Source organism: Mustela erminea, chromosome 4 (assembly GCF_009829155.1).
Source record: "Mustela erminea isolate mMusErm1 chromosome 4, mMusErm1.Pri, whole genome shotgun sequence".
NCBI classification, from domain to species: Eukaryota; Metazoa; Chordata; class Mammalia; order Carnivora; family Mustelidae; genus Mustela; species Mustela erminea.
The window spans coordinates 78964410-78977101 of NC_045617.1; the positions used below are offsets into that span (position 1 = coordinate 78964410).

General features: G+C 34.3%; 1 protein-coding gene across 5 annotated transcripts in view; it reads left to right on the forward strand.

The window, feature by feature from the left end:
• TBC1D32 (TBC1 domain family member 32) overlaps positions 1-12692 on the forward strand; it is a 237348-nt gene that overhangs the window by 43495 nt on the left and 181161 nt on the right. For all 5 annotated transcript variants that reach the window (XM_032339668.1, XM_032339670.1, XM_032339672.1 and 2 more), the window contains exons 15-16: positions 1235-1377; positions 4954-5081. In XM_032339668.1, coding sequence (XP_032195559.1) covers positions 1235-1377; positions 4954-5081 — 271 coding nt within the window. The remainder of the gene's footprint in view (positions 1-1234; positions 1378-4953; positions 5082-12692) is intronic.

Sequence of the window (12692 nt, forward strand, 5' to 3'; positions counted from 1 at the left end):
AGTTAATTCTGTTTATAGTGCTTAGCACAGTGTCTGTCACATACTAGGCACTCAGTAGTAGATAAAAGAATGAATGAATGAACGAGTGAATGGCCATATGCTCAGCAGTAGTATCTCTCATTGTAAACAGGGTCTGGAACTGGTTGGAAAAACATCACTTAACATTTCTTCTCCATTTTCTTTTTGTCAAGTATTGACTTGAAGTATTAGTGTGCATGGACTATAGAATATTATAACCTAAATTATGAATTTTAATGTTACTTTTACTATTATAGCTTACAACCTTGAGCTGCTAACTTTTGGTTCCTTACTGACTTGTAAAGTACTATTTTGTGTGTAGATTGGGTTAAATAACCTGAAAATATATTGGTTTGTAAAACCAAAAATATTACTTATTTTAGTGACTATTCCCTGTGTTACATGTATTTGTATTTGTGTTTTCCTGTATATATCTTAAAAGAAAGTCTTTACAATGCTCATTCATTTCACCAGTTTTATGGTGATAACCAATAGTGGTGTATTAGAAAAGGAGGTTTCACCTCTTCTGCCTTTTTAGCCATCCTTTTGGTTTGCTTTGATTTTCTACTAGGCTGGACACTTGAATACATATATTTTTTTAAAGATTTATGTATTTATTTGAGAAAGAGTACATTTGTGGGGGAGGGCAGAAGGAGAGAGAGAAAATCTCAAGCAGACTCCCCACTGAGCATGGAGCCTGACACGAGGTCTGTCTCACAACCCTGAGATCATGACCTGAGCAGAAATCAAGAGTCAGATGCCTATTGACTAAGCCCCCTAGGTGCCCCAAATATTTATTCTAAGAAAAAGAAAAAGCAAATACAAGTAAGTGTTTGCTGGGAGTACAAAAGTTGTAAATTTGCTTCAAATCACATCTTCACTGTTAATCAGTGACTTAATGTGAAACAGTGAATGATCTGTTGTTTCTCAGCATTCAGATTTTGTCGTTTACTTTTTAAAAATTAACTTGAGGATATATTGAGCTTAATTGATCTTCCCTTAGGTTTCAAGTAATAATTTGACAATACCTCATCCTTTGGGCATTGAGTTGTGTGATTTTTTTTTTTTTTAAGCTATTTAACCTTGTTGCTCTTTTTATTTGTTTATTTATTTTTTGTTGTTGGATCTTTTTAGAACGGCAATGGCTACTCATAAATAAGATGTATTAAGTTCTTAATGTTTAAAATTTTTATTTCTAAAAATACTTGTTTATCAGATAATTACTCTCCTGCAAGTATGGTGACTGAAGTTCTTCGGATACTGTGTGATCAAAAAGAATGTGCAATCGAATGCTTATATAATAACACTGTGATTGAGGCACTTCTTCAGCCTATTCATAATTTAATGAAAGGAACTAAGGTTGGTATTTACGAAAGAGAGTCTCTTAATTGGGTATTAGGGAATATTCAAAGGGACTTTATTTCTGAATTCAATGTATTTGAAATATTTATTATAACATCTTTCCATGTATGAATGTATTTTATGCTGACATAGATTTTTATTTACTGTTAAATATTAGTTTATGTAGTTAGTTGATTTATTTGTTATTGGCAATGTGGGGGGAAATACATATACCATAATTTTTTTTTCTAGTCAGGCTTAGATATGATTATAAGGATTGGAGAAGTTATTAAGGTAGTTGTCTTGCAAATCTAATAAATCTTGTGAGTTTTATTCTTTGTTTAATAGCAATTTTATAGCCTTTACATTATTTTTCTGAATTCAGCTCTGTTTTATGTGAAGAACTAGTTTTTTAGAAAAAAGAATACATATGTTCAGAATAGGATTTTTTATTTTTTAATTTTTTTAAATTTTTTATTAACATATAATATATTATTAGCTCCAGGGGTACAGGTCTGTGAATTGCCAGGTTTACATACTTCACAGCACTCACCATAGCACATACCTTCCCCAAAGTCCATAACCCAACCACCCTCCCCCGACCCCAGCAACCCTCAGTTTGTTTTGTGAGATTAAGAGTCTTTTATGGTTTGTCTCCCTCCCGATCCCATCTTGTTTCATTTATTCCTTTCCTACCCCCTAAACCCCCCACCAGAATAGGATGTTTATGGTCTGCTCTTTTATCTGTCTATTTATTTATTTGATTTTTTAAAATTAATTTTTTACATTGGCCTGTTCCTTTAATTATATAATGTAATCCTTACAATTGATGCTGAAAGAAGTGGATTGATCAAGGTCAGATATTTAACAGGAGGCAGAGTTGATACCACTAGTAGCATGGCTATTTGTCCATTTCTATGACTTAAGCTTCAGGGGGAATGACTTAAGTCTTAATAGGCTAAAGATTTTGCCTTTCCATGTCTGTGTTTTGTAGTGTTTTTACTGTTTTCATCCCCTAGGCCTGCCCGTCTATGGGCTGGGCAACTGTTCACCCCATCATGTAGTCATTATTCTTTGTTCATTCAGAAAACATTAAGCATTTATGTGAATGTGCTACAAAGTGTGGAATTCTAGGAAATTAAGGGTCTGTAATTTTGATTTTATGGTTAGCCTTGGAAAGATAAGTAGCGAAGAACCAACAGAATTCCTAATACAGTTTAATATAATAGAATGCCATAATGTCAATAGTAACATGAAATATGAACCTTATGCCAGAGTTGAGAAATGTGCTCTTGGATTTTGTTTCCGTGCCATTGTTTGTCTTTGCTTGCATCTTTTATCTTCTTGTAGCTTCTTTCCTTTATCTGTAAATATGCCTGAATCTGTCTCATAGGATGAGAGAAGCTCTTGATCATCCGACGCACATCTCTGGCTACCACCTAATATCCGATCGTTTTAATGATAAGCTTTTAATAATGGAAGACTGCCGTTGTTGTCCTGGTTCCCTCTATTCTGTCATGTTTCAAAACACTGCATTTTGATATTACCTCCAGCACAGTATTTATGCTGCTTTGATTGCTGTTGCTTGTAACTTCCTACACCTATAACTAGTGACCACTTTTCAGACTATTATCTACCTGATTATTAACAAAATAGACAACTTCTAAAATTGTTTATATGGCTTTCCTAAATTCCTATGTATTTTTCACCCTCGTTTTCTAACCATTCTTTCTCTGTCACCTATGAGGGCTCCCTCTTCCAGGTCCATGCTGTCTTCAGTGAGTCACGACCTAGTTCACTCTTTTCTTTCAGAAGGGAGTTTTTCCTAGATGATTTCCTCCAGTTCCGAAGATTAGATGTATAGTTAACTTCTAAATTTAGATCTCTTCAGCTCCAGATTTGTTTTTAGATGCCTGCTAAACACTTTTTGAATTACTCCCTGAGAAAATCAAACTCAGTTTTCAAAACAATAGTTTTTGGTTTGTCAGGTTTTTCTTTTTCTTTTCATTTTCTTTCTTTTCTTTCCTTTTTTTTTTTCCCTCTTCTCCACTTCTTCAAGCTCTCAAATCTAGACTTCTTCCTCGTTTTCTTCATTCCATTTATAATTAAGCCCTGTAGACTTATTCTCCTATGTAGCTCTAAAATCCATGTATGTCTTTTAATCCCTACTGCTGCTTATTTTGTTTAAACTCTGATAATCCCTTGCTTTGAATATTGAAATTATTTTCTTATTTTTTCCAGTATTTTACCTCTCTGGCCTGTCCTCTGCATTGTCATTAAAGCCATCACAATGCTTTCTTGCTTGTTGCTTGCTAGATAAATGTATAGTTAAAAAGTCTGAAATTTATTAACTTTTATATTGTATCTTACCTATTTTTCACATGTATTTCAGTTATAACAGATCATTTGCATTTCTTGATAAGATTATAATATTTTCTTACTTTTACATACTTTGCCCTCACCCTGGGAAGTCTTGGTCTACGTGAAAAATTCAGAGTATAATTTTTTTTTTTCTCCAAAAATTTGTCCTGGTTCTTCCTTGGCAAGTTAGGCATTTATTTCTCTATATTCCCATGAAATAAAGAAGAGATTAAGACTTATACTTTTCTCTGAAAGAACCAATTCTAATAGGAAAGGCAGACTATTAAAATACTAGATGAGGAATAGAAAGGTTTTTAAAAAAGTGAATATATGAGAGAAGGAAAGTATTCCAGGCAAAAGGTTTTTTTTTTTTTTTTTTTTTTTTTAAGAAAGGTATTTAATGTGAAAATAATAGACTATATAATAATGCCTAATATAATAAGGAAATGTTCAGGTGAACAAGCCTGACTCATTAGTTATATTACCCACTGAATTGATTAGGCTGTATTGGTTGCAAAGTATAAGTACTCGGATTTCTTATAGAGAATATGTGTATTAATTGGCCCCAGAAAGAACAGGAACTTTTAGTTGACTTAGGCTTCTAGATGGGCTCCAGCCATCTGTGGATGACTCTAGTTTTTATTATTTGCCTTATACTAATTTGCTATATACTGGCAAAGATATTTTTATATTTTCACTTAAAATAAAGAAATATGATTGGTTTATCCCCCATTAGATGACATCATTGGTTATGGGCCAGCCCATGGAATTGGATGTCCTTCCTCAGACCTATAACTCGTAACCCAACCAATTGTATGAAGGAATGGTGTTCCCTAGAAATGATGACATTGTGTTAGAAACCATGTATAATAAAATTAAGGTAGATATTCAGGAGCCAGTGAGTGGGAAGTAAAGGGCAAAGTGGATTTAGAGGTGCTACTGCATTTGTCAAACAGAATTATATATAAAACTGTTATGAGAACAGCAGTTCTCTCAACTGTCTCAATAAATAATAACTGGTTTGGATAAAAAGTCTATATGTAGTTGTGTCATCAGCTGTCCTGGTAAGTGAATATGACACATTTAATCAGACATACTTCATAGCCAATCATTAATTTTCTTTTTGTTGTGGTAATGTAACTTCATTAGACTACACTACCACACTTAAATTTTAGTCTGTGGATTGTTAGCGCGCCATAACATTATATGATTTGTTATCTTTTTAATGTATAGGCTGCTCCAAATTGCTCTGAAACAGCTTTAATTCATATAGCTGATATTTTGGCAAGAATTGCATCTGTAGAAGAAGGACTTACCTTACTACTTTATGGAGAAAATATGAATTCCTCTGAAGAAAAAAGGTATATGTCTATGTTTTAAGTTTTTGGAATTTTTAGCATATTTTCTCGATCTGATTCAAAGTTTCCAAAATGTCATATAGTATGTTAATAATGAAAATCAGGATAACTATTCTAGATACTATCTAGGTTCCTGATCAGCCACTAACAGTGTATTATATGATCACAGATTGAAGTAGTAACCAGGATTATGGAATATGCAGGCAGAATAGGTCTTGATGTGAGCAACTTCAAAGTAAGAATAGGAGGGTTCACTCTAGATGGGAAGTTTTTGCTGCTTGAACTCTTTCAGACCTCTAAAGCCACCCATGACTGATTCAAGTCAAACCTCACAAAGGTACACAAAGGAAAGGCTAACTTCTCCATCTTCCTTCTCTACCCTCGCTTAGTTCTATCTCCTGGTTAGTCACCAATGGTAACATTTTGGTTATGGTTTTAGACTTTCTCTGAACTTACAATGATCTATCAAACATATATTCATAATCACAGAATTTTTGTTTCCTTTTCATAAAAATAACATCATATACAGTATTCAGTTTTCTTATGTGTAACCATAAGCATCTTCCCAGATGAGTAAAAAATGAAACACTGTTTTTATTAGTTCCATAGTACTTTGATATGGCCTTACCATAATATTTTCAAACTTTTACCTTATTAATATCAGATTATATCTAGGATTTTGCCTCCATAAATAATGCCACAAAAAGTGTTTTTTTTTAAGTCTTGATTGTGATGGATTATATTAATCTTTGAATAATGAACTCAGCATTGCATACCTAAAATAAATCCCATTTTGTTGTGGTATAAAATTCTCTTTATATATTGTTAGATTTGATTTGCTAATCTTTGTTGAGGATTTTTGTGTCTATGCTCATGAGAGATATCAAACTTTATTTTTTCTAATATTATTGTTTGTTCTTGATCTATTCTAATGCTACCCTCATAATGAGTCAGAAACAGAAAGAATGCTTTCTGTTTTCTGGAAGAGATTGTGGAGAATTGGTATAATTTATTCCTTAAATGTCTTATAGACTTCACTAGTGAACCTATTTGGGCCTGGTGTTTTCTGTTTTGAAAGATTATTAATTGATTCAATTTTTATGTTAGATATGTGCTTATTCAGATTGTTATTTCTTATGTGAGTTTTGGCAGATTGCATCTTTCAAAGAATTGATCCACTTTTCTTGTTCATTAAATTTGTGGATATAGATTTTTTATAATATTCCTTTATTACCCTTTTAATGTCCATGTGATCAATATTGGTGGCCCCTCTTTCTCTTCTGATATTAGTAATTTGTTTTATTTTTAACTTAGCCAGAGGCTTATCAATTTTATTGATATTTTAAAAAGACCAACTTTTTTTCATCTGTTGATTTTGGTTTTGTTTTGAACTTCATTGATTTCTGTCTTAATTTTTATTTTTTTCTTCCTTGGGTTTTAGTTCTTTTCCTAATTTCCTGTGGTGGAAGACTTGTTAGATCTATCTTAACATGTACAATTAGTGCTATAAATTTTCCTCTAAGCACTGCTTTTGCTTCATTTTACAGTTTTTGATAAGTTGTATTTTCATTTTCACTTCAAAATATTTTTAAAGTTCTCTAAAGACTTCTTTGAATTATATATTTATGAGTCTGAGAGAGCATTCTTTTTAATTTAAGGTGTCTTATGGCTCTGAATGTGGTCATTCTTGGTGAATGTTTTGTGTGAACTTGAGAAAAATGTATATTCTGCTGTTGTTGGATGAAGTATTCTATAGATGTCAGTCATATTTAGTTGGTTAGTGGTGTTCAGTTCAGCTTTCTCATGCTGAATCTGTCAATTAGTTACATTGTGTTGATCTTCAAATATATAAGTGGATTTATCTATTTCTCCTTGCAGTTCTCTCAGTTTTTGGTTTGTGTATTTTGATCCTGTTGGTTGGATTGTCTATTTGGAAAAATTATCCCTTTATTATATAAAGCCCTGCTCTGATAGTTTTCCATCCTGTGAAATGTGTGTGAAGTTAATATAGCTACTCCAGCTTTCTTTTGTCAGTGTGATGTATCTTTTTCCATTCATTTTAATCTTTGTTCTTATGTTTAAGGTAGGCTTCTGTAAGTAACATAATTAGGTCCTGTTTTTTAATCTACTCTGATAATCTTTTAATTGATGTAATTAGATTGTTGATAGTGATTATTGATAAGGTTGGATTAATATCTACTATGTGTGTGATTGCTTTTTATTTGTTGCCCTTGCTCTTTCCTTTCTTTATGCCACTCTTTATCTGCCTTTTGTCTCCTCCCCCAACCCCATCATATGTGTGTTTTAGTCTGTTTACATCTGGTACATTTTGTCTTAAAATAATCACACAGGACTAAAGTCTTTACATGGGTCACCATTTAATCCTCCCAGTAGCTACGGAGTGGGGGGGCGGGCTTTGTTTTAATTTTAATTTAGTATAATGGGAGTGATTGTTTATTGTATTTACTGTAGACTTAATTCACTTAAAAATTATCTTTCTGCCTGCAAAAGTAACATGTACTGGCAGTGAATTTGGGAAGGAAGAAGGCAGTAATAGTAATTAGGTTGAGAGAGAGCATGGAATGAGGGTTAGGCTCATGAGTCCTGGTTCTAAACCTCATGGGTTCACATCCCAGCTTTATTACTCAGTCACCACACTTCTCTGTGACTGAGGTTTTTTTCATCTGTGAATTAGAGAAAATCACCACCTGCCTCATAGGGATGTTGAAATTTTAAACAAATTACCATATGTGAGGCAATAAGGGTTAGCTTTTAGTGTGTACACATGAAGGGAGTTTGTGCTATGCATGTTTTCTTCAAATACCTGACAAGTATTATAGAAGGTAAGCTTTTTGAATTCCTACCTGTCTTAGATAGGAGAAATCTATTTTTCTACTTGGTTGGTAACTTGACTGGGTAGAGACTGCCTTTTTTGCCTCTAAAAGTTTCTAGAACCTGATGTTTCCTGAGAGTGTAATTTATTCTAGGAACTTTTACTTAGGAATTAGCTAGACAGTTTTTTTATTTTTAAATTTTTTATTTCTTTTCAGTGTAACAGTATTCATTGTTTATGAACCACAACCAGTGCTCCATGCAATCCATGCCCTCTCTAATACCCACCACCTGGTTCCCCCAACCTCCCACCCCCTGCCCCTTCAAAACCCTCAGGTTGTTTTTCAGAGTCCATAGTCTCTCATGGTTCATCTCCCCTTCCAATTTGTCGCAACTCCCTTCTTCTCTCCATCTCCCCTTGTCCTCCATACTATTTGTTATGCTCCACAAATAAGTGAAACCATATGATAATTGACTCTCTCTGCTTGACTGATTTCACTCAGCATAATCTCTTCCAGTGCCGTCCATGTTGCTACAAAAGTTGGGTATTCATCCTTTCTGATGGAGGCATAATACTCCATAGTGTATATGGACCACATCTTCCTTATCCATTCGCCTGTTGAAGGGCATCTTGGTTCTTTCCACAGTTTGGTGACTGTGGCCATTGCCGCTATAAACTTTGGGGTACAGATGGCCCTTCTTTTCACTACATCTGTATCTTTGGGGTAAATACCCAGTAGTGCAATTGCAGGGTCATAGGGAAGCTCTATTTTTAATTTCTTGAGGAATCTCCACACTGTTCTCCAAAGTGGCTGCACCAACTTGCATTCCCACCAAGAGTGTAGGAGGGTTCCCCTTTCTCCACATCCTCTCTAACACATGTTGTTTCCTGTCTTGCTAATTTTGGCCATTCTAACTGGTGTAAGGTGGTATATCAATCCATCAGAATCCTAGAGGAGAACATAGGCAGTAACCTCTTCGATATCAGCCACAACAACTTCTTTCAAGATATGTCTCCAAAGGCAAAGGAAACAAAAGCAAAAATGAACTTTTGGGATTTCATCAAGATCAAAAGCTTCTGCATAGCAAAGGAAACAGTCAACAAAACAAAGAGGCAACCCACAGAATGGGAGAAGATATTTCCAAATGACAGTACAGACAAAAGGTTGATATCCAGGATCTATAAAGAACTCTTCAAACTCAACACACACAAAACAGACAATCATATAAAAAAATGGGCAGAAGATATGAACAGACACTTCTCCAATGAAGACATACAAATGGCTATCAGACACATGAAAAAATGTTCATCATCACTAGCCATCAGGGAGATTCAAATTAAAACCACATTGAGATAGCTAGACAGTTTTATGCTGAAGACTTGCATCCTTTGGCACAGGGTTTTTTTTCTTCTGTTATGTGTTTGATCATTTTTCTGCTTCTGCTTTCTCTTTCTGGTGCATCTGTGAAGGGGATGTTGAATTTCCAAGAGTGACCATCCCTTAGCTTTTCCCGTTTAATCTTTGTTTTGTGCAAAGAAGCTGTTCTTGAATTTATCTTGACAACCACTTTTAATTTCTGAGGATTCTTGGCCTTGCTTTGGTACTTTCTTCCAAACTTGTCAAATGGACAGGGTTTTCCTGCCTAGGGAGTAAGGGCCTGATAGCTAGAGCCTATGGCCCAGTGAGGGAGGGGCCTTTCTGGTCCAGAGTGCTGACTTCAGCCCCTTTGACTACCTGTCTGGATGGATACCACATGGGTGTTCTTAGCCACATCTGACCTGACTCTAGTTGAGTTTGAGCATCTCATTTGTGTTATGGAGATATGGTTTTGGCTGCTTTCATTTTATGATAGCAAGGTTTCTTTCCATACCATTTCTCTGTTTGTTTTATTTTTTTCATTGACCTGAAGTGTTTTATGCACACAGTAAACATATAAGGCTTAGTATCAAAAACAGTAGTTCCCTCTTTGTTCTCCAATGCAACTACTTTTGGCTGCTTTAGATGATCATTAGATAATATCCTTCTAATACTTTTAATCTAATACTAGAAGTTCCTTCTAATACTTTTATCCCTTTTAATTTAAGGGATAATCCATTGTTTTCTTTCTCCCTATTCCTCCCAACCACCTACAGAAACACAGCTGGGTCCCTCCCCCCAACTCCTTGCTGCCCAACAGTAATGGAATACAGTTGAACAGTAACCTTCATTAGGGTCATACTGTATCTATCTGTAATCTTCACAGCCCAGCTGTGTGATTACTTCTTTTTTCCCACAACTTCTTATTTTCTCTGGAATTAATAATTTTCTTTAGCATATTTTTTAAAAATTTACTTCTATTTCTTTGTCAAATCATCTATATGGTCTTTCCTATTAAATCCTTTGTATATTCAAGTACTGGACAAATTCTATTAATTTTAATTTTATTAAAAAATGTTTTTAAAGCTTTCTGACTTTATTTAAGACTGGTGCTGGGAGTGCCTGGATGGCTCAGTCATTATGTGTCTGATTTTTAAAGCTTTCTGACTTTATTTAAGACTGGTGCTGGGAGTGCCTGGATGGCTCAGTCATTATGTGTCTGATTTTGGCTCAGGTCATGATCTCAGGATCCTGGGATCCAGCCCTGCATCAGGCTCAGTGCTCAGCAGGGAGTCTGCTTGTCCCTCTCCTTCTGTCCTGTGCCCTGCTTGTGTGTACTCTCTCTCTCTCTCAAATAAATAAAATCTTACCAAAAAACAAACAAACAAAAACTGGTGCTGTCTTGGTCTGATGAATAGCTTTTATCCTGGTAACAACCTTTATATATTGCTATGTGTTCTATGGAAATTATTTGTTTCCAAACTATTTGCTATTTGTTCTATGGAATCTATTTGTTCTGTGGAAAAATGCCACTGGAATTTTGATAGGAGTTGCCTTGACTCTTTACTGTATGTCATATTAACTTTTTAATAATTTTCCAGTTTATGAGCACAGAATATCTTGCCATTTATTTGTATCTTCAGTATGTTTTATCAGTTTTTGTAGTTTTCAGTATACATGTCTTTACTCTGGGGTTAAATTTATTTCTAGGGTTTTTTTTTTTTAATGTGACTTATTACCTTTTTGATTTTTCTTGTTCATTATTAGTGTTTAGAGGTACACAGTATTTTTGCATATTCTCTATTCTGTAGATTTAATGCATTTATTTATTCTAACAGTTTTTTGGTGGTCTTTAGAGTTTTTAGTATGTAGTGTCATGGTGCCTGTGGATAGTGATAGTTTTAATACTTTTATGATTTGGATATCTTTTATTTCTATTTCTTGTCTAATTGCTGTGGCTGAGACTTCCAATATTATGTTGAATATAAATGATGAGAGTGGACATCCTACTCAGCTTTCTCTGTTGAGTATGATATTTGCTGTGGGTTTGTCGTATATGGCCTTTATTATGTTGAGGTATGGTATCTTTCACCTGCTTAATTGATAGTTTTTATAACATGATGTTGAATTTTATCAGGTGCTTTTACTGCATCTATTGAGATAATCATATGATTCTTATCCTTGATTTTTTTAATATAGTATATCATGTTGATTTGTGGATGTTCAACCATCCTTGCATTCTTGGAATGAATCTCACTTGATCATGATGTATAATACTTGTATTGTTGAATTTGATTTGCTGATACTGAGAGTTTTTGCATCTATGTTCATTAGGGATATTGGCCTGTAATTAATTAATTTATTTTCTTTCTTCCTTCCTTCCTTCCTTCCTTCCTTCCTTCCTTCCTTTCTTTCTTTCTTCCTTTCTTTCTTTCTATCTTTTAAGGTTTTATTTATTTATTTGACAGAGAGAGAGATCACAAGTAGGCAGAGTGGCAGGCAGAGAGAGAGAGGGAAGCAGGCTCCCCACTGAGCAGACAGCCAATGCAGGGCTCGATCCCAGGACCCTGAGCTGAAGGCAGATGCTTTAACCCACTGAGCCACCCAGGCGCCCCTGGCCTGTAATTTTCTTTTTGTGGTGTCTTTGTCTGGTTTTGGTGTCAGGGTAGTGCTGGTTCGTAAAGTGAATTTGGAAGCTTTCCTTTCTCTGCATCTTTTTGGAGGACTTTAGAAAGAATATGTATTAAATCTTTGAATGTTTGGTAGAATTCACCACTGAAAAGCCTTCTGGTCTTGGAAGTTTGTTTGGGAGGTTTTTGATACTAGTTCAGTTTTAGCAATCAGTCTGTTCATTTTTTCTATTTCATGATTCAGACTTGGGAGATTGTTTCTAGGAGTTTTTCCATTTTTTTTTCCTACATTGTCCAATATGTTGGTTTATAATTGTTTGTAGTAGTCACTTATGATCCCATTGTATTACTTTATTTCTGACTATTTGAGCTCTCTTTCTCTTGTTGAGTTTATTTAATAGCTTTTCAATTTTATTTATCTTTTCAAAGAATCAACTCTTAACTTCGTTCATATTTTCTATCACTTTTTTAGTCTTGATTTATTTTTGATCTGATCTTTATTACTTTCTTCTAACTTAGGCCTTCCTTTTTTTCTCCCCTAGTTCCTTTAGGTATAAAGTGAAATTGTTTGGTAGTTCCTATTTCTTGAGAGAGTCGAGTATTGCTATGAATTTCTTCTTAGAACTACATTTATAGTATCCCAGATTTTGGTGTGTTATATTTCTGTTTTCATTTGTCTCTAGGTATTTTTCCACCTTTGATTTCTTCTGTGACATAGTAGTTTGGTGACATGCTAATCTCCACATAATTATAGTTTTTCCAATTCCCTTTTGTAATTGATTTCTAGTTTCATA